Raw genomic sequence first — 21,485 nt, forward strand, 5'->3', positions numbered from 1 at the left:
CGCTCCTTGAAAGACTTGTTCTCTAGACCCTTCACTAGCTTCATTGCTCTTCTTTGGACCCACTTCAGCACCTCAGTGTCTTTCTTGCAGTGAGGGGCCCAAAACTGAACACAGTATTGAAGGTGTGCCCTCACCAGTGCTGACTACAGGGGGATGATCGCTTCCCTCGTTCTGCTGGCCAAACTATTTCTGATATAAAAGCAGGACGCTATTGGTCTTGGCCACTTGGGCACACTGCTGGCTCATATACAGCTGGCTGTTGACCATCTTTGTAACTTAGCTTTTGGCCCCCATTCAAAGCCAAATAAAATAAATGTAAATATCGGCAATCTTTTTCTTTCTGTTTTTAAGATAAACATGTAACTCTTTCTACTGCTGCCCTTCCATCAAATTGTGGAGTTGTTTGTAGATGCACTTAATCCAGAAGTTTTCATATCTATAAGAACAGATTAGATAATTTTGCAGCAGTGTAGAGCTTTTTGTCCAAAAAGAATAATAATTACTTTTAGGTACTACATTTACAACTAGTATGTAAGGAAGTAGCTTTGTCTGATGTCTGTTTATCTGGTGCCTTGTTTTCCACATAAGCAAGTAGAGGCATAAGGGTTCGTATTAACAGTATAACTGAAAATGGAGTTCACTTGTTTTACCCGATACCTTCTCTTTGCAGGAAATCTAACTTTCTTCAGTGGTAGATTTGGTGTTTCGGACCTGTCCCCAAAAAACTAATTTGTAGAAATGATATTTAAGTAGCATTCCAGAGACTGCAGGGGACAGCCTGCTTGGTTGCTCTCTGTCTCCTCTTTCAGCCTGTAAATAGAAGATGTCTCTTCATAGAGCTAGCAGTGTGGCAATGATAAACAAGATTTCTGCAAATAATATCTACCGTTTCTACAAAAAATGCTCCTGTTTGATGTCACATAGGCAAAGATAAGGCTGATAAGGCTGTTTGTTAAAAGTCTTGGTTTAGTTTGGATAAAGTTGTGTATGTATTATCCAGATCCAGTTTGTAGAACTCTCTGCTACAAAGCATTTCTGGAGAGGAGACTTTCTTAATGGAAAGAATTGAATATTTATAGGGATGATCAAAATGTCTTTAGGTTATTATGTAGGAAAAAAAGAATACTAAAGGCTATGTGTCCAGTAAGCAACCTGTTAACAAACAAGCTTGGGAAGAAACTCATCTTTGGATAGGCAGCTTACACAATTGGAGTCTTTCTTACCTTTTCCTCCAGTGTCTGGGAAACTGGTGTTCCAATCTAATTTGGCAGTTGCCATATTTCTAGAAGCATTGGCTCAGATGTTCAGTACCTTGATTATAGACAGATGGAAAGAGATCTGTCCAGGTAATGTAATTCCATTAGGCAAGTGTCAGGTACTAAGAAAACTTTAAATTATGTTTGAATTTTGTTGTAGGAAACTTTATTGTGCTGTACCAATTTGTTTGTGGAGAGAGTTCAGCTTCATTAAAAGTTTTAGACATCTAATGCAGAGCTTGTGTTATTTTTCAGACAACTTTCTAACTTCAGGAATTTGGTTCCTTTGTTCTTCTCCCTGAAGTCTATAGACTGGTTGTATTTTGAAAGCACACCAAAAAACCACCAATAAACCAAACCCAACCAACCCAGTTGAATGTTTTCTTTCTGTAATGAAAGTTGTCTTATGCAATATTCATACACTAAAAATGATCAAGAAAAAGCATGATGAAGTAGCAAGGGAGGGTGACTTTAAAGTGCTTTCTGTCCTCTTTTACACTGCATTGTGAATTAGCCTTTTCCACTGGAATACACAAATGTTGGAAGACCCAGAGCTAGATGGAGAGTGTAATTCTGTTACACTGAAGCCTGTGTTGGGCTTGATTCACTGTTCCATTACAGGAGGAACTGTAGCATAACTTTGTGGTAATGACATGAGGAGCTGCAGAATCAGGACCTGTATCAGTTTTAATACCATTTGCAAAGAATAAGAATATTTGATTTTTTTTTCCACATCGACCTGTTTTTTCTTTTTCCTCTCAACAGGATCTTCTCTATGTAGCTATGAACTACAGCCATCGGAATACACTACAGACCCAAGGGCCGCCAAGTTATGTCCTAAATATCCTGTTCCGGAGAGGTAATATTAACATCTTGTCTGATTGGGGGTGAAGGGAGCGGAGATTTGTTGTGTTCACAACAGTGCTTTAGAAAGTATGTAGTACAGATTTATTCTTACAGGTAGATGTTTTAGTGTATTATGGCCACATGTTTTTAAAAGACTGTCAAAACAACTCTTAAAGAAAAACCCAAACTATCCATGCACGTCTTACTGAGAATATTGAGCTGGTGTCTTCAAGTTCTCTTTTACCTCATGTAACTGATGCTGTGCTTAGTATCAGCTGTTTTACTGCCTTTCACCTTACAGCCAGCTGCCTGTCAGCAGTACAGATCAGAGACAATTGTGGAGCACTTTAGATCTTTGGGAGGAAAAAGGATATATTGACACGTAGCTCTCTGCAGTATCCATTTCTTATACCTTACCTCAGCCAGTCAGATTTAGCAAATTGCTTCGTTTGTCATTCTTTCAGTCCCAAATGACTGAAAGGATATGGGGACATAATAATTACCAAAAGAGGGCTGTATTTTATAAACAGATCAATTTGAGTTTTATTAGACTTATTATATTAGACTGCTTTTTGTGAAGTAGGATAGCAAGTTCATAGCTCCAGAAACCCTGCTAGCTGTGCTGGCTGGAACTGTGGAGATGAGCACTACTGAGAAAGAAGTGATCTGTTTGCTGTTGTGCACACACTTCTGTCAGTAATTCCACTCACTCAAGAAGAATCACATTGTTTTCTCAAAGTTTAGCTTCTCAGATGTATTCAGTAGAGGATTGTAACTGCAGAGTCTTTTCTATGGTTTTATTAAATGTTATAATTTGTCAGTTCTAAAAACTCTGATTTGAAGTCTCTCTTGCGTAGCCCCTCCAGTGAATATTTTTTTTTATATTGTAGTGACAATAAGTAGCAGCTGGAATATTAACTTTTTTTTTTTTCACTTTAAGATTAATATTACATGCAGCTAGCCAGCTGTTATAGCTGTGATACAAAAACAAATGAAAACTTCAGTGCCAGCTTGCATAATGAAAAAGCTTGTCAGTCTTAATTTTTGCCAGAATTATATTGACTTTCCTCACTGTGTGTTCCCATATCATTCAGTCTGAATGAATAAGAAAACAGAAGGTTAAAACAGTGTGTCAGAGTTCTAATGACAGTGTGTAGATTCCTCACTAAATCTGTCTCAGGAGTTATTTTTGAAAAGTTATTGCATAGGTGGAGTATTTCCCCTTTTTTATTTTATATGAATAAAATGTACAATATGTTCAAATATTTCTGAGATTGAAAAGCCTGAACTTAATGCCCTAAGGAAAAAAAAGGCCAATATTATATCTGTAAACCACTCTGTTTTTCAGATTTTTATAGTTACATTGTTTGAGTAAATTAGTGTAGTTTGGAGGGGAAATGGAATCCTGTGGAGACAAACAAATGAAAACCCACTGCCCTGTAGGCTGAGGCATTCGGGGAGAACTTACCTAACACCCCTGTTCTCAGATTTGATCTGTCGTAAGTATGAACCATCATCTGATTCTCATTAGGTCCATGAGGTGGAGGCAGGGTATGCTGTGAGGACTGTCCCTTGATGTTTTCTCTTTGACCAGGCTTCCTCATGCCCTTTTGTTGAAGATCCACCTCTCAAGGGACTCTGATCCTCCAGCTTCAAGACATTACGTCCAACTTTGACACAGCAGCGTAGCATAGCCATGCAGCCAGTGATACATGTTCTTTCCAGAAACTGTACCTAGCATATTTCAGCTTCTATAGAGCATGACTCCACTGTTTAGAAGACCCTAGAGGAAAACCTATCCATCTTTTCCTTGCAGTGTTTATCTGTCATCCAGCTGTGCTGAGCTGTGCCAAGGGGCTGCCCTGTAGAAGTTACAAAGAGCAGCTAGCAGTGGCATTTCAGCCAAGCTCCCCACACAGAGGTTGCTGTGTATGCCCAAGTGTAGTAGTGAGAGGAAAAAGCTGTCCTCTGAAATCTAATACTTGAACAATCAGATGACTCTCTTAACTTCATTTGAGTTAAAAAATACAATTTTTAACACCATCTTCTGCTGGCTTGAACTTTACTTGCTCTTATTCATGATTAATCATGTTGTTATTCTCAGAAACTTGTAATTCCATTTCAGTATGTAATATACCAAGTTATAATCAAGAGGCCATATAAAATAGGACAAGTCATGGAGAATAGATCTATTATTGTATTTTTTATTAAACAAGGCACCTTAGCTTGCCTACTGTTTCAGTTAGAACCACTGAAACAGCAGCAGATCTCATAAGGTGGATTCCCAGGAGTCCCATTTACTCAAAGCTTGTAGGAACCACTAAACGTATTTTTTAATTAATTACAACAAAGCTAGACATTAATTATTGCACATGAAAATAGGTAACTTAAAATGTGTACTGAAATTTCTAGAGTTTAAGGGATGTCAGATGACTAATATAAACTCTGGTATGCAAAAAGGGTGTCTTCCTCTGTTGGTTTGTATTTTGATCAGTATTAATAGTATTTTGATCCCTTTTCAAGATGGATATTTTTGTATTTGGATGCAGCAATGGCAGTCCATTGCCTACTCCCAGCTCAAAATTTGAGCTTTGTTACTAATATTGACAACTTCTAAATGCTCTATGCTTTCTGCAAAGTTGGAGCAGTTAACAATGAAATAAACCTCTCAAATTTCAGTCTTTTCCAGTATTACTGTGTATAATAAACTGCAGTACGCTGCACATTTCAGAATAGGCTATGTTGTAAGAGGCTGAGAGGATACATGGGCCACCTTTTAGATAGGGCAGCCATCATTTTGTGTTTAATTTGGTTTTTAACAACTGTGACTAATTTGCTGTACTTAACTGCTGCCTTCATCACTACCCAAAAGTAGACCACCAATATGAGCATCTCCAAATGCATTTACCTACTCAGCACAGTAAGTTTAAAACCGTATAATTCAGAATCTTCAGTCACTTCAAACAAAACTACTGATTACCTATGTGTGGCAGGTGATCATAATTTATCCCAAATTCTGTACAGGATAATTACACACTAATGGTTTTCAGCATGTTGTCTTTTTCTCTCCAAAGCCAATGCATAGAAGGGATATGCCTAAGCCAGCTGGTTTACTCACTGCATGTTTAAAATGATGGTTGGAATTTTGGGAAGTCTTAGGCTTAACAAATAGTTATTGAGTACAAAAAATTGCTGGTTTATGGGTTATTGCTGAAATGGGGAAACTGCAAAAGATTATGTGCATTGCTGCTACAGTCCACTGAAATCTTTTAAATAAGGAAGATTGGGCAGGGCAAAACAAATATGGAGGTTAGAAGGAAAGACCGACTTAATACAGAAAACATTTCTTGCATTGGATCCAATTACAGGAAGGATCATGTAATTCATGGAACATGTCAAAGTGTAGTTGGGAAGATTGCTCAAAAGATGTAATAGGCCACTTTGAGATCTGACATAGTTTATGAGCAAAAAAGGCAGCTACTTAAAGGGAAATGTTTGAAAAACAAAATGACCCACTTTTAAAGTTGGGTTTTTGCTCTCTTGTATCTTCCTGTGGGCGACTTGATAATAGGTTCTGCTGAGCATTCTGCAAAGTTTAGTGCTTAGCATCAGTATTTTTAGGAAGGATGCTAACAAAAAAGCTCAGGAATAATGAAACAAGAGAGGCATCTTTGCATGTTTTTCAGAGAAGTGCATCATTTTGACAAAGTTAATGAAAGTAAACACTGATTGTAATCTTCAAAAAAAGAGCAAGTTTGGTATGGGGAAAGACTAAGGATAAATAAGTTGATTTTGCTTATCAGGAGTTGTAAATGCTGATGTCTTTTAGCGTAAAATGTATTCTTGCAAGAGTATTGTCATTTTGGGATTTCTTTTGCTGCAAGTATGGGCCAGTATTCCATTCTAAAATGAGTGAAAGGCATTGTTTCAGCTCCTGGTTCACCACCTGACACTTAAGTGAGAGACATTTAAGCAGAAGTAGGAACATGTATTTTCTAAGCTTTGCTGTTTAAGGGTGGGAGGGTAATAATTTCCTGTTGGATTGTGCGCTCCAGCCTCACAGGGTTACTTGTAAGAATTGCATCACTTCCCATTATGATCATCCTCATTCCAGCAGCACGTGTACATTCAGCACATGGTTTCTGGTTATGATGTTATGAGGGTGGAATGGTTGCATCTATTCACCTTTCATTTGTGTGTTGATGTGGCATTTATATTAAGTGGGAGTAATTTTTTTTTCTGATTTTTTTTTTCTTGTGTCACCAGTGCACCTATTCCATTCTTCCATCGCTGTGCTCCTGTGAACATTTCCTGCTATGCCAAGTTTGCAGAGGCCCTGATCACCTTTGTCAGTGACAGTAGTGTCTTACACAGGCTGATTAGTGGAGTTATGACCAGCAAAGAGATTATAATGGGACTTTGCTTGTTATCACTAGGTAATTGTTTTTCTCATTACTAGCTATTTCTTAGTACTGCATTAGGAGATTGTAAACACCCTCTAACCACAATATGAGCAAAAAACATGTATGGTAGCAACGAGCCCTTAGAAAATGGTTCAGAATGCTGTTTAAAAATTTTATTTGACAGCTGGGTAACTTATTCAGAAGCAATATACATATGCACTCCTGTTTTTTCCCCGCTTCCACTGCTTATGAGATAGAGGATGTATGGCTGCTGATTAGCCAACATTAGTTTTGGTATAGTTAACAGAGCATCCCCATTCTCCTAATTTTATTATAGTGTTCCCTTTTCCCATTTCTAATATTCATCTTCTGACAACCCAAGTCCAAATAACCCTTTCCAAATAAAAGGGACAGGGTAAGAAATGTACTCTTCTACAATGTAGGGGTTTCATTTGTTTCATTTGACATACTTGTGTGGGGATATGCGATCTTTCAGAGGGAAAACAAGAAACTTTGTTGTATTGTATGTTACCCCCTTTTTCCCCTTCCTGCAAAATTAAAAATTTCAAGCCTTTGAAAAATCTCAGCCTTGTCTGAAGACCTGGAAATTCCCGGCAGTACGGAGGTGCTCCATGATTTCTACAGTTGTGAGATGCCCCTGGCCTATAGAGTGACACATTGCACTAGGCTGAAGTGCTGTTCTAACAAAGTCTTGTGAACTAAGGTGGAATGCTGCTCACCCATATAAGTTACTTTCCTGATGAGTCTATTTTACTCCTGCCAAGTATAAAATCAAAAATCTTAAAATAGGAGGCTCTAGCCATATTTATGAGTAGCATGTGGTTTAGAAAGAAACCTGCGAAGCTGTACCAAATAAAGAAGTCCTTTGTTTTCAGTCTGTCTTTGCAGTTAAAAAACAAAACCGAAACCAAAAAACCACAAAAGACCATTGAGTATCTTTTCAGCTGTATCTGGAAAGCTGTTTATTCTTCTGTCTTGACAGTTGCCATATTTGGCAGTGACGGGAGAGACTGTTCTGAATCTGAAAGCTCATGGCTGATTAGGAATACTACTGTTCAGTTCAAGTAAGAAGTTAGTACAGAGTTTTACATACAGTTAATTTAAAAAATATTTTTCATACCTTCATAATTAAACAGAGTTCATTTATTTTTAAACAGTGGGTAAGACTGTGTGACACAGAAATCCAGGTTCCAGTGGCTTTCATGTAGGTGCTGTACACAAATACATATATGCGAAAAGTGCACTTACACACCACTCACTAAATCTTAGTTGGCTGAGATTGTAGAGAGTTTTTTTAACATGCATTTCCTGAATGTCAGTGGCACTGTATGAGCAAAACGTGTTAAAGAACTTGTGTTGAATGTTGAAAATCAAGTCATAATTTCTTTGATTTTTACTGGCATGACATTCTGGAATACACAGGCGCCACATTATCTGCACTTTTTTGACAAGTGTATCTGAGTGCAAATTCTACTTTGGTCCTCAGGAGGTGTGCTCATGTTACCAGACTCCAAGTACTATCATGTCTTGCTGTCTGTTTTGTCATTGTCTAAATACGTCTCTGTCTGTTTGTACACAGTATGTCTTGTAGTTAATGTACCATGTAAATGTGTTTGTGCTCCCCTTTTTTAAGTTAACAGTTATCAAAGCAGAAGTTGTAGAGGTGCCTATTTCCTTAACCATCTGTGCAGTGAGTTTTTAAGCCTCAGAAAAAAAGTCTGTCTAAAAATGCTGTTGGAAGACAGTTGTTTTAATGCAGAGGGATAATTAGGAAGGCTTTTTCTACTTGAAATAATTGCTCTGATTATTTTATTTGTCTTCTTTTGCAGTGTTGTCCATGATTTTGATGGTTATAATCAGGTACATTTCAAGAGTACTTGTCTGGATTTTAACAATTCTTGTCATTCTGGGATCACTCGGTAAGTCTGGTTTGTCCCCCAGTTTCTGAGTAGCCAGTTCTAATCTTTGTGCTCCATGTCCTCACGCCAGCTACATCCTGCACAGATCTTGGACCATCTTCAGCTTTCTTTTGTGTCCCTTGAAAGACATACATAAAAAATGCCACCTTTGTAATTGCAGTCCTCTCCCAGAGAGTATATCACGCCTTAGAGATTTGCTGCACACCCTGCTTAGCTGGCAAGCTTCCTGTCAGCCTATCTCACTAGAGCCCACAGCACTTGTAGCACAGCCCTAAACATCACCTGCTTCTTAACCTGCCTTCCAAACATGTCAGCAAGGCAGCTAGTCTGGGTGTGTCTGACGGCATAACTACCCACTGAGCATACTCAAACATGCAGGAATCAAAGGGCAACTATCGTTTATGCAGCCTCAGGGGACCTTAGGAGGTAGATGTCACAACCCTGACATGTTCATCATCAGTCCCTTTAGTCCTCTGAGTAGCTCTGTAGGTGTATCTAAGACCTGTTCTTGAGGAGAGGAAGTAAAGATGCTTTTCTAGCATTTCTAATCGAATCTTTGTATTTCCTTATGACTCAGAAAGTCCTGTATGACCTAGGTCATGTATGAAATACAACCAGCCATGCCATCTTGGGAATGGCCAAAGATTGTCTCATCCAAAATGATGTAGCTTGCATGAAAATAGCCTTACTTTATCAAATTAACTTTTACTTTTGTAAAAATAGTTTTCTATTGTTGATACTGAGTAGCTAAGCCAAAATGTAGGGGCAGATGACTGTAGAGAAGCAACAAAGTTAGAATAATCAAATTAGGAAGCACTAGCAATTTAATTCTTGCAATTCATGTCTACAAGGGATGGAAAAAAATCAGCAGACCATCTATTTTTTCAGGATCACTTGGGTTTTCTGCTTACTGGTCTCAGGACCTGTGACTACAGAAAAGGAAAAAATAGTTTGGTTTTTTTTTTTAATTTATGTCCTCTTTAGAAGCTGAGCAACTATGTTGAATAAAAGAGTTGATTGACTTATTGCCATCTGTTAGCATGTTCTAAAAAATTACATCCATTACACACACTGAATAAGAACATGTCATTTGTGAGACGTACTGCTTATTCTCTGTTCACTGTTAGAACCTGCCAAAAGAGCATCTTCCATTTCAGATCTGAACGGAGTACCTTTATCAAAGACTTACTATCTCTAGATAAGCTTATGCATCTGATTTAGAAATAGCAACAGAATGCAGCAGGATACTCAAAAGAGAAAAAAACTGTATCAGAGAGGAGTGGTTATCTCCACGAGAGGCTGAGGTCCTGTATTTAAGAGAAGTTCTACCTTGGAAAGGTAGCTAGAATAGGAGAATGATATTCTGGCCATAAGGCTAGGATTTTGCAACAGAGGTTAGAGGAAAGTACCTCACATTATATTGGCCTCCTGTGCCTTTCACTGATGTATTTTCCAGTGATCAAGACATTGTCTGATGCAGGTGTAGCTACATGTCATTAACCTGAGGTGCTGTTTTCAGCATCAGGGCTGTTCCTTCTCAATTAGTCTTCCCAGGAGTTGTAGACTCCTTCTTTTGTTTATCTTATTTGGCATCCTAATCCAAAAGTCCCTGTCTGTTCCCCCTCCTAAATTCTTACTATCTACGTTATTCTACATTTATATACAATACATCCTACCATTTAACTCTTTATTCTTCTTTTTGTTTCCCTCTTGCCTGTCTAATGAGGGCTGTGATCTTCATTGTTAGGGTTCCTCATGAACTAGTCCCTTCATGTACTTCATCCTAAAATACAGAGTCAAAGAGCTGCAAGTCTCTTAACTGGTTGTAGTGGGGTGAGACTGTGAAAAGAGTATATCCCCTTGAGAAGAGGGCAACAGAGGGGAACTAGGCACTTCTCAGAAGTTCCTGATGGGTTAAGTATCAGTGCCTTTGAGTATACTATAGCAGACTAGATCTATAAAGAAAAAACTGTTTAATTTCTTTGGTACTAGTTAGTATGACTGTCACATAGAAAGACCATCTTGCATTTGTGCTTTTTTTTTTCTCTCTAAAACATAGGTGGTACAGGAGTCCTGTGGTGGCTCTATGCTAAGCAACGAATATCTGCCAATGCTGTTGAGACTCAAATAGCCAAAGATAATCTTCAGGCTCTCCTGATCTATGCCATTTCAGCTACAGTCTTCACGGTACGCTTTGCTAATGACTATATTATTTTCTTGTTCTGTCTTCCTGGTGGTCTCTTTTTTTCAGGTGAAAGGTTTATATTGCATACATTTTTGGAGAGTTTATTTCTACTGCAAGCTCTGTTGCAGTGATTTATTTATTTATTTATTTATTTATTTTAACTTCCAGGCATTGTTCTCTAATGTCTGGTTTTGACATAGGAGAAAGTTCCTAACTCTGCAGCTACTCTTCTCTGCTGTAAAATGTCCACAGGGACTTCCAAGAATAGGTACAATACTGGCCTCCCAGTTCAATTTCACTTATGAGATTTTTCTTACGTTCCCAGTTCAGAGGTACTTAGTCATTTCAGTTTATTTGAAAGTCCTTAGACCATTCCTACTTCTGAAATCAGTCGTTCCCAAATTTGTCCAGTTATAGGAGGATCATTGTGAACTGAAATAGTGATGCTGATTACTGGACCAATTTATCTTCTTTAAGCCTTGCTGTTGGTTTCTGAGTCACTGACCTTACTACTAAAAATTGATAATGTTTGGCTAACTTCTGTGGCAAGACCACCACACCATGCTCAAATACAAATGTTAAATTGTATTCTTTGTTAAATCTTCTTGTTTCACTGGTTTGTAAAATGTAATTGAAGGTAAAATCTGGTCTATTTAATCACACTGAAGCTGATGATGATTCCAAATACATAATTACGAGATTGGAATTCCCCAAAAGTATAATTTGGAAAATAATTTATCACCAGGAGAAGCTGCTAGAGGTCTTACATTTTGATCCTATGATCTTATTTGCCATGTTTGAATATCCTAGCTGTGCAAAATAATAGCTTGCTTATTTTTCAATTCTCTAAAATGTGATTTGGAAACTTCTCCCTCTAGGTCATCTTGCTCTTGATAATGTTAATTATGCGCAAACGAGTAGCTCTCACCATTGCCTTGTTCCATGTGGCCGGCAAGGTCTTCATTCACCTGCCGCTGCTAGTCTTCCAGCCATTTTGGACATTCTTTGTGCTTATCCTCTTCTGGACATACTGGATCACAGTCCTGCTTTTCCTGGGGACTACAGGTAAGCAGCTACCAGGCTTGTTTTAAAAAAGTTCGACATCTTTTTTGTATAGTTTCAGGCAGAGCTGGTTAAAAAGCACGTGGGAGACTCTAGGAAAAAGAACCCACATATTGTGCTTCTGTTCTTGTCTGCTTCAGTGTCTTCAAAACATTTGTTTCAAGAAAGTTGTTGTGTGTTTGAGTCTGTCTTCCTAGTATTACGTTACTGTGCCTTAGGCCGTCTTTTAGGTTTGGTTCAAGTTGGCGTGTTGCAAACTGCAAGACTCCATTAATAAGACTACTATAACAATTTTTCAAATAATACTCTCTAACTGTAGACAAACAGGTTAAAAACCTCCTAATCTTGTAGCTAATCTCATAAGGTATTGTATTGTAGCCAGTACTCACACAGATGAAGACATAGTAATGAAAAGGCTGTTGCACACAATTACTGTCTCCAAAATGTAAATATACACGAGTTAGTTTTCATTTGTTCATAACTTAAGTGTCCAGTATTATTATTTCAGCATTTTTCAGGATTATTAGGGAGATTATTCTTTCTACACTGTGTTCTGAGTGTAGCTGATTTATTCTCAATTTCTGCCTGCTGTGAAGGACGTAGAAGACGAGAGCTTTGTTTGTGTTCATGGTCTGACAAGAGTTTCCGGAATTAGTCGATCCTATAGGTCCAAATCTAAGTTCCTTCAGCAAAGAAACCTAGCAACTGCTTTGGAGATGTCTGTGTTATTTTGCAGTAAGTTGTAGGCAATAGAGACCATCATGCATTACTAAAACATTAGAATTTTGGAGTTTATTGTTTACTGCAGATCCAAAAGTATCAGTCTTTCAAGTCACTGAGCTATTTCAGGATAATACAAAATAAGTGTTTTTGATTTCATAGCCTAAATTCTTAGCCAGGGATAGAAGTAATAGAATTCACTTGTTCTTGCTCTTGTTACTGTTGAATGTTTAAATTTTCATTACATGCTGGGCTATGTGCAGAAAATGTTCACTTCTGAAACTGAATAAGTCTCAGTCTTATGCTTCACTCTGTGAGTTAAAGACCACTGCACAAGGACTAAATTTGTAGCAGAATTTAGGCTAATATATTTTACTGACAGAACTCTTTGCTTGGCCTTGATAATACAAAGCCTGATTTATGCTTTTAGCTTTATATGTACTCAGTATCTTCACTGATATCAGTTAAATAAAATAATTGTGCAAGTAGAGCCAGAGCTTTTCATTCCAAACCAGGAGAACTAAAAAAGTGTACATTATCCGTGTGAGAAGAAACCTACACTTAAAAAGAGCTTGTTCACTAAAATCGAAATTATTTTAATAGTTCAGTTTATTCACAAGAAAATAGTATTTTTGTATGTAACAGTAAAACCATAGCTAAGAAGGTGGAGAAGGTGCAATCAATGCTAAGTCAAAACAATTGTTTTTGAGGTAAGAATTTTATACGTGTGATGTTACTTTCAGTCTTTTTCTGAATCTCATCAGCTGTTCACATAACTTCTAAAGATAAAACATCTCAATGTGGGTTAACTGTTGAAATAGAGCTTCTATTAGGAGGGTCTGACATGTGCTGTCAGTATCAATACATTGTATCGTTATTCAGGTTAGACAAAGTGTCAGTGGATTTCTGAATGTATGAAGTCATTAGAATCTCTAAAGCTGCGCCTTATGTCTGTAATACCTTTAAAGCTACAAATATTGTAGAAATACATGCACAAAAACTTACCATAAGGAAAACAAAAGTGATTGTTAATGTTGGCATCTGGATGTGAGGAGCTTTGAAGTTTAGTATTTCTTCTCACTGTGTGAGTAATATCAACAGATCAGCAGACTGAAATTAAGAATGACTGAAGCAGGCTTCTAGTATGTTACCCAGAGAAGCTGTGGATGCCCCATCCCTGGAGGTGTTCAAGGCCAGGCTGGATGAGGCTTTGAGCAACGTGGGCTAGTGGGAGGTGTCCCTGCCCATGGCAGGGGGGTTCGAACTCAATGGTCTTTAAGGTCGCTTCCAGCCCAAACCATTCTATGATTCTGTGTTTAATTAGAAGAATTTTTGCTACTTGATGGTGGTTAGTTTTTGAAATTTTCACCAGGTCGCTAAAAATCAAAAGAAGTGTTGTGGGATTTTGAGTATGCTCAGAATATTTTTTTTAGTGCTTTTTCAAATGCCATTATACTGTCTCAAAAACTATTTCTTATGAACAATTTTCCTAAACATGACATTTAGAACTATTAGTAGAAGCTAGAGGGGTTCTGCTGTACATGTTTATGAACTGCTAATATCATATGCATCTGTCTTTCTGAGTTGATGTAAGCACCATTTCCTTTTTTACCCTCATTTATTTCTAGGTAGTCCTGTCCCAAATGAAGAAGGATTTGTTGAGTTTCGGATGGTAGGTCCTTTGAAATACATGTGGTGGTACCATGTAGTGGGACTCATCTGGATCAGCGAGTTTATTCTAGCCTGTCAGCAGATGACAGTAGCAGGGGCTGTTGTGACATACTATTTTACAAGGTAAGGACAACTTAGGTCTACTGTGAGTAGCCTAGAAATAGAATTAGCAGAAATAATGAGGGACAGAGCTTTTGGGGAGAATACTTGCTTCTGTCCTGAAAGCTGGAGAGCAGTTGAATTTCATTGACTCTTTTAAAATCATGTGAAGTCCTAAAATAATCTGTTTTGCTGGTTGTAGATGGTACTCTTGAGATTTAGGACTTGAAGTCTTGTTTGCCTTGTAACCTGTGCACATTGTACGGACATGGATGGTTGTTTACAAAGCAGCATGCATCTGGAAGGTCACCTGTGATGATAATAATTCATGCTGATAAGCTCGGTAGAGATCAAAAAATATTGAAAGCAATTTATTATTATTTTAATTGCAGAACAGTGCCCGTTCAGTTATTTAGAGTGCTTCATTAATCTTTCTTACACGGGGTTTCTTAAGATCATATTAGATTCAGTAGTTACATATAGGTTCTGACAAGATCATGTACAAATAAAAAGTAATACAAAATATATTTGCATTGAAGCTCCATATTTCATTGCTATATTTGTGTACTAAATTGTGTATCAGGGTATACTTTATGCTGACTATCCTGCATGTATCTGCTAGCTGTTCAGGAAGGCAATACTAATTATTAAGCAGTGGTTTTACCACCCTTCAGACACAAGAATTTTACTTCACCAAGGTAAGAAACAGAACGGCAAACTTAGCTTTGAGGTTTTACTCTCTAGTATTTGAAAGCTTTTGTGCAATTACGTTTGCTTAAAATTTACCTTAAATAAGTGAAAATTAAAGTTCTTATTTTAGCCATTTAGGATGCGTTTTTTTCAGAAAAAATTGTGGTATCAGATGCTTTGTTAGTATTTCTTGAGAAGAAATGGTACTTCAGTGATCTGAAGTATTACATCTTGGTAGGTAGAGCAGAACTATGGCAATATATTTGGTACAGAAAAGAAGCAAGTACACTGATACGTGGTTTTTAAAAGTGTAGTTTAATGAAGCTTCTCCACATGTTGTCCTAAATCTAGTAGTTCATCATACATTTCTTCAAAATAAAAAAACAACCCAAAAACCCAATACATAATTGTTCAGGAACTGCATAAGTAATTTTATTTCAGATGTTCTCAAAGTCTTTTTCAAACAATATAAATACAACTCCTCTGAATAAAGAGCAGCATGAGTAGATGATTGTGACAAGCTATTTAGCACTGGTGGTTTACTTAAGCAAGAAAAACCAAGATGCTGGAGTGGTGCTATCCCCAAGAAAAAAAGCATTGGTATCCTAAATACACAGGTAGTTTAGCTAGTGTTTTTTGGTATAAGTTATTAGCCTTTCATATGAAGAATACTGGATATAAAATTTCCCAGTGATATCCAGCAACCACACTCTATTCTTACCATCTGCTTTTAAGAGTCTGTTTTTTTAAAAAATGGGGTTCTAAGTAATGCATGCAGAAATTTTTCAAGTGCATGATTCAGATCACAAATATTTAATTGGTTTGTCTTTTTAACTGAGACTACTGTCTGAATTGCTTTTGACTCCTTATCTGCCTTAGTCTTACAAACAGTATCAAAAGCAAGGAAAAAATTTACTGTGCTGACAGAAATTCTGTTATATTCTTAATGATGAAGTCCTCCAATATACCAATGAAATACAGCTATAAAGCTATTACAAGATGCTACACGGTTGTAATCTTGTGAATAATTTAACTAGATTGAGTAAAGAACTAGGAAAATACAGAGCAGAGAGCATAACTTTGCATTGAAACAGATTGCTTAGCAATGTGTATGCTTCAGCTGTAAATTTATGTCTTTTCTATCACCTGAGGGTGAATGATTTTTCTTTTAACTGTACCCTATCATTCTATAACAAGAATTATATTTTAAGTTAGTAAATACCTATTTCTCCCTATTTTTATTCTCTTTTGCATTTTAAGGTACAGTTCTAATCTGAAAAGTGACTTAGTAAGAAAGAAAAGGACATTAATTTGGACTTCCCCATTATTTTGCATATTAACATCTTTCCACAGCAAATGAGACTAAGTTATCCATGGAGAAATGTTTTACATGTGCTCACTTTTCATTCACCGTATCCAGATTGATTTCTTTTAACTCAGGCAATAACAGAGTTCAAGGTGTTCTGCATTACAGATTCTGCCCTCAGTTATATTTACCTCAAAAAGGAGGAAGTGGATGGTTTGCCCCTGGGTGTAAGGCTCAGACCATTTATGTGATTGTGCCCAAACTGGAATAGAATTTGGCTTCCCCCACATGAGCTGTAAAAGTTAATTGGAAGAAAAATATTTTAATCAGTAACATCTCGGGATTAAGTTATGCAGACATTAGTTTCATGAAATGAAGACTACTTTTTTTTCTTGAATGAAACTCACATGAAAGTAACTTTCTCCTAAGCTAGGGAGCTATTTAATGTTCAGAATGTTAGCACTTGTTCCTTTAATATGCTTATTATTATGTTCATGTTTCTAACAAAGAAAAGAGCCATTCTTTAAATGTTGAATAGAGCTGGTCTTTGAGAGAGAACTAGAAGTGGCTTCTTTGGTAGGAAAAATAAATAAAAACTTTAAGAGGGAATTGCTTCAGAGCTGTGAAAGTGAGCATTCATCTGCTAGATTAAAAGTATTCTAGACAAGTTCCAATAAAGTAGCTTATTTTAAGGTTTAATACTTGATTTGCACGTCATCAAATGTAGTTTTATAGAATCTGCTAGTTGGCAATAGCAGTCATGCAGCAAACTGCTTGTAAGACTACCCTTAAGACATACTGATTCCTTATCCTGTTCCCGTTGCTGCATTAGAGCCAAAACTGTGACTTGAGCAGACTGTCAGTGAGGAGCGAGCAGTATACCCTGAAAGCTAGTTGTAAGGTTAATACTTTCCTTTTGCATGCTATTTTACTGAGAATTTGTAGTATTTCTAAATGATGTTACGTACATATTGATCATTCTACTTTATTCTTTTTCTCTTTTCGACAGGGAGAAAAGGGATCTGCCATTTACTCCTATTTTGGCATCTGTTAATCGCCTTGTTTGTTACCACCTAGGAACAGTAGCAAAAGGGTCTTTCATTATCACACTGGTGAAGATACCACGAATGATTCTTATGTATATTCATACACAACTCAAAGGAAAAGTAAGAGAAACAGATTCAGTTTTCTTACTGAAACTCAAGGCCTGATGCATTTACAGCTAATTTAATTTAATCTGTGTAGGAGGCTGGATGTCTTGTTTTGGCACATTTGGTCTTTAAAGAACCATAGAACTGAGATGGACTGCTTAAGTCACCAAGCTGAGTCTCAGTTACTGAAACACAAAGAAATACTGTTTTCTTGAGATCTGTTGTTTTTACTCTTTGTTTTCCCACATTCTGTGCTTTTCTAGGAAAATGCTTGTGCTCGCTGTATGCTTAAAGCCTGCATTTGCTGCCTTTGGTGTCTAGAAAAGTGCCTGACCTACTTAAATCAGGTAAGTTTTTCAGTATTCGTTTTATGTAAGGGCTGATAATATAGATACATGTGTTTGTGTGTGTATATATTCTCAGAATGCAGCCTGAGGCTGTTACATAATGTATTGTACTTTGGAACTGAACTTGGATGATGGTACTACAGTCTTGTCTCCCTTACTTAAATTACACTGCAAGTTCCTACACCAGTCTTTGTTTACATTGCAAAGGTGAAAAATAGCCAGTATTCATCCCTGCAAACATGGTATGTCAACTTGACAGCAATTTGTTTAGTGGTTGCTGATGGTTCCCCCTATATTCGCTCTGTCAAACTACATCTGCATTTCAAAATGTGTTTGCTGTGAAAAGAGGGTGAAGCTTTTCTAGGTGTAATATTTAAGGTTTATGCAATTGAAAAACTGTATGTAATAGAAAGTTGTGATCATCATCTGCAAAGTGGAAAAAGAGTATCAGGTTGCAACATGCTGTCTGGTCAGACACCTTTGTAAAAGAGGTTTTATTGGCCTGTGGTTCCACTTCTGTTAAGTACATCTGTAAATATCTATTGTATTTTTCACTGTTTTTCATTTTTTTTGCTTGTGGAAATACAGAAAATAGAATCAGAAGAAAGCATTTTTAAAAACACAGTGTAATCCTTGAAAATTGTCCTGGCTAACCTTGAATGCAGGCTAGTGAAGCATCTAGAAATTATCTTGGTGGACTTGTATGACTCTCAAGCTCTTTTATATTGCCAGAATATTTTTTCGAACTACTTAATTGCTGTAGCTATACCACTTTTCACTTCTTCCTGCAGAGAAATTGCAAATTCTGTTTAATTAGTTTTTTGGAATCAACTTATTAATGCATAAGTGATGAGCAAGGGAGGAAAGAATAGTAATTTTCTACTTTGTATAGTCCTCTGTCAGCTGATACATATTGCTTGATTCAACACCTCTCAAGGGAATATTTGTTCATTAATATCATATGACTTACATGACTTATTCAGAAGCCATATCTTGCCCCTCTCCTTCCCCACCTCCATCTGAAATATCTGATCATTCCATGAGTAAATCTTCAATCTTCTTTTCCCAGAATGCATATACAGCCACAGCTATCAACAGCACCAATTTCTGCACCTCAGCAAAGGATGCCTTTGTTATTCTAGTGGAAAATGCTTTGCGAGTGGCTGCCATAAACACAGTTGGGGATTTTATGCTGTTTCTAGGAAAGGTATGTCTGCTGTATACAGTTGTTCCAGACCTACATAGTAGCAAGCTTTCCTTAGCAAAGGCTGGCACCCCAAATACGAAATGCCTTAAAATTCCTGTTTCTTAGCATGCACTTTATTACATCTAGCTGCATATTATATCATATCATATCAGGAAGGGGCTGTCCGGGATAGGGAGGATAAACAGATGATCCACTTATGTTAAGTAGAAGTGATTAGAAAGGAATAGCTGAAGATGATGACACCTTTTGCATTAATTTATTTTTAGGGAGTCAAAAGAAAAGTGATTGGAAGTTCTAAGTTTCTGTTTGGTTTTGGGGTTAAAACCTAGAATTGTAAGTATCTTATCAGCAGCCTTCTCAACACAAATCCAAAACACAGCCTCTTACTAGCTACTGTGAAGAAAGTTAGCTCTGTCCCAGACAAAACCAGGACAGAAAGGAAGTGTTTCCTCTAAATTCTTTTTAGTAAGGGCTCTCCAAGTTTGTGTTGAAAATTAACACATTATTGATCAACATTTATGACAAACTTGGCCCGGAAGGTAGTACAGAAACCTGCTCTGAGGAACTGCCAGCTTAAGCAACTAAGTTACCTCTACTCTGAGAATTAAAAGGAGACTAGAATAATTGCTGTGGTCAGTCAGCATTTTTTGGATCTCCAGCTGATGGACATGTACTTTATGGAAACTTAATCCGGTGAATTATTCCTATCCTTTGAAGGATTTTGTGCCATTTTTTACTAAAACAATTAATACCTACGCACTTAAATCACCTGTGCCTAAGTATGGTTGGTTGGACTGAACTATCTTCCTTATTACATTCCTCTACTTTTATTAAGTCAAGGTACAGTGGGTTTTAATCCACTAATTAAATCAATAAGGTGTGAGAAGAAATAAACACATAATGAAGATATAGGTGCTTGGGAGACCATGAAATTACATAATGTTTTAGGGAGGAATCTGAAAGGTGTTAGGAAACAGCTTCCTGAAAACGTGTCTTTCAAATTATTAGAGAAATGCACAGGTGACAAAAATGGTAACATGAACAGCAGCATATAAAAAATAGTATCAGCTAAACCAGTGCTAGGCTGCCAGCCTGTCTCCACTAGCAGTCCAACCCAATATTTTCATAATACAGTAAGGGTGACCTATTTTCCAATTTCATGTTTAGCTGCAGTTCCTAATAATAGGCTCAGCAATGTTCAAAATATTGAGTGGCCACAACAATGGTTTTAGTCCTTTTGTTATTCCCAAAGACCAAACTGGTGCCCAGTGAAGTTTATCCCTTAGGGCCTCGCACATAGTATAGTTCTGTGGAGACTATTACATGAAGTGCCACATATGAATTCTGCTACACTTTCACCTGTATGGAAATGAGACAGAGACAAGACAAGCTTGGAAGTTGTTTACATCAGCAAACTGAAAAACATACCAATCTTCTAAGACCTACCTTCTCCTCCCCCCCAACCAAAAAACCAATTGCACCTTAGTTGATTGGTAGCATCAGGTTCTGGGGCTCTTATAATTGACAGGATAAAGTTATTTTTTACAGGAATATTCTGTAACACTGGAACTATGACGGAGGGATGAAAATGTAATTAGCTCTGAAAAATACCTTTACGTTGAAGGATGTGTTTGAAACTATTCCAATTTGCACACGCTGGACCAATGGATAAAATGTCATTTATACTCAGGGATGTGGGTAGTCTAGGAGGTAAAGATGTCATTATCACTAGCATCTGTAACTTCTAGTTCTATTCCTGGCAGAGCAAGAAGCATATAGGCTAAAAAAAAACAAATCAAACCAATCCAAAAATATCAAAAGGCTTCTGCCATTGGAGTTGTCTTCTGTTTTCTTCTTCAGGTCCTGATTGTCTGCAGTACAGGTTTGGCTGGGATTATGTTGCTGAATTACCAGCGAGATTACACCATCTGGGTGCTGCCACTCATCATTGTCTGCCTCTTTGCATTCCTGGTTGCTCACTGCTTCCTTTCTATTTATGAAATGGTTGTTGATGTCCTTTTCTTATGTTTTGCCATCGATACAAAATACAATGATGGGAGCCCTGGGAAGGAATTCTACATGGATAAAGTTCTCATGGTAAGTTTCCCCTTGCTCTCTAAGTCTAAGGATATGGTTCCATGAAATGGATGTTTTGACAGTGGAGTGAACTCACTAGATGAGTTCGATATGGTGAGTATCAGGGAGCGTGGAGCCTCACCCTACCATCCCTGAGACAAAGGCAGGAGATGGAAGCTTCACAAGAAGCAGAGGATCCCCTCCCCTCTTGCCAGCAGGCTGAAGGAAGGGACCTAAGAGAAGCGGGGGGGCAGGGAATGGAAACAGGTCTCAGCCTGGGGGGGCAGGCGAATCCCCTCCCAGCCTTCCTCACCCTCTCAATTGCCTTTACACAACAGATAGAGGGCCAGGAAAATAGGGAGGAAGATGAACGTCCACCCAGGGGGTCGCCTAAGGTGAGACAGTCGGCCCCACACATTGTGACTGCCTCTGTTGAGAAAAAAAGGAGGGTAATTGTCATAGGTGATTCCCTCTGGAGGGGAACAGAGGGCCCAGTATGTCAACCAGACCCTTTACACCGGGAGTC

The 21,485-nt window shown here is 37.6% G+C and overlaps 1 protein-coding gene across 1 annotated transcript in view; it reads left to right on the top strand.

Annotated features, from left to right (window-relative positions):
• Positions 1-1,235: 1,235 nt before the first annotated feature.
• The window catches only part of LOC104471764 (choline transporter-like protein 1), a gene marked incomplete at both ends in the record, with an annotated part of 20,431 nt that continues 181 nt past the window's right edge, over positions 1,236-21,485 (top strand). The window contains 11 exons of the mRNA XM_010087240.1: positions 1,236-1,346; positions 2,022-2,115; positions 6,369-6,538; positions 8,356-8,445; positions 10,505-10,632; positions 11,509-11,695; positions 14,041-14,206; positions 17,188-17,344; positions 17,593-17,676; positions 18,746-18,883; positions 20,744-20,980. Of these exons, the coding sequence (XP_010085542.1) occupies positions 1,236-1,346; positions 2,022-2,115; positions 6,369-6,538; positions 8,356-8,445; positions 10,505-10,632; positions 11,509-11,695; positions 14,041-14,206; positions 17,188-17,344; positions 17,593-17,676; positions 18,746-18,883; positions 20,744-20,980 (1,562 nt within the window). The remainder of the gene's footprint in view (positions 1,347-2,021; positions 2,116-6,368; positions 6,539-8,355; positions 8,446-10,504; positions 10,633-11,508; positions 11,696-14,040; positions 14,207-17,187; positions 17,345-17,592; positions 17,677-18,745; positions 18,884-20,743; positions 20,981-21,485) is intronic.

The sequence above is a fragment of the Pterocles gutturalis genome, unplaced genomic scaffold (assembly GCF_000699245.1).
Source record: "Pterocles gutturalis isolate BGI_N339 unplaced genomic scaffold, ASM69924v1 scaffold1096, whole genome shotgun sequence".
Lineage (NCBI taxonomy): Eukaryota > Metazoa > Chordata > Aves > Pterocliformes > Pteroclidae > Pterocles > Pterocles gutturalis.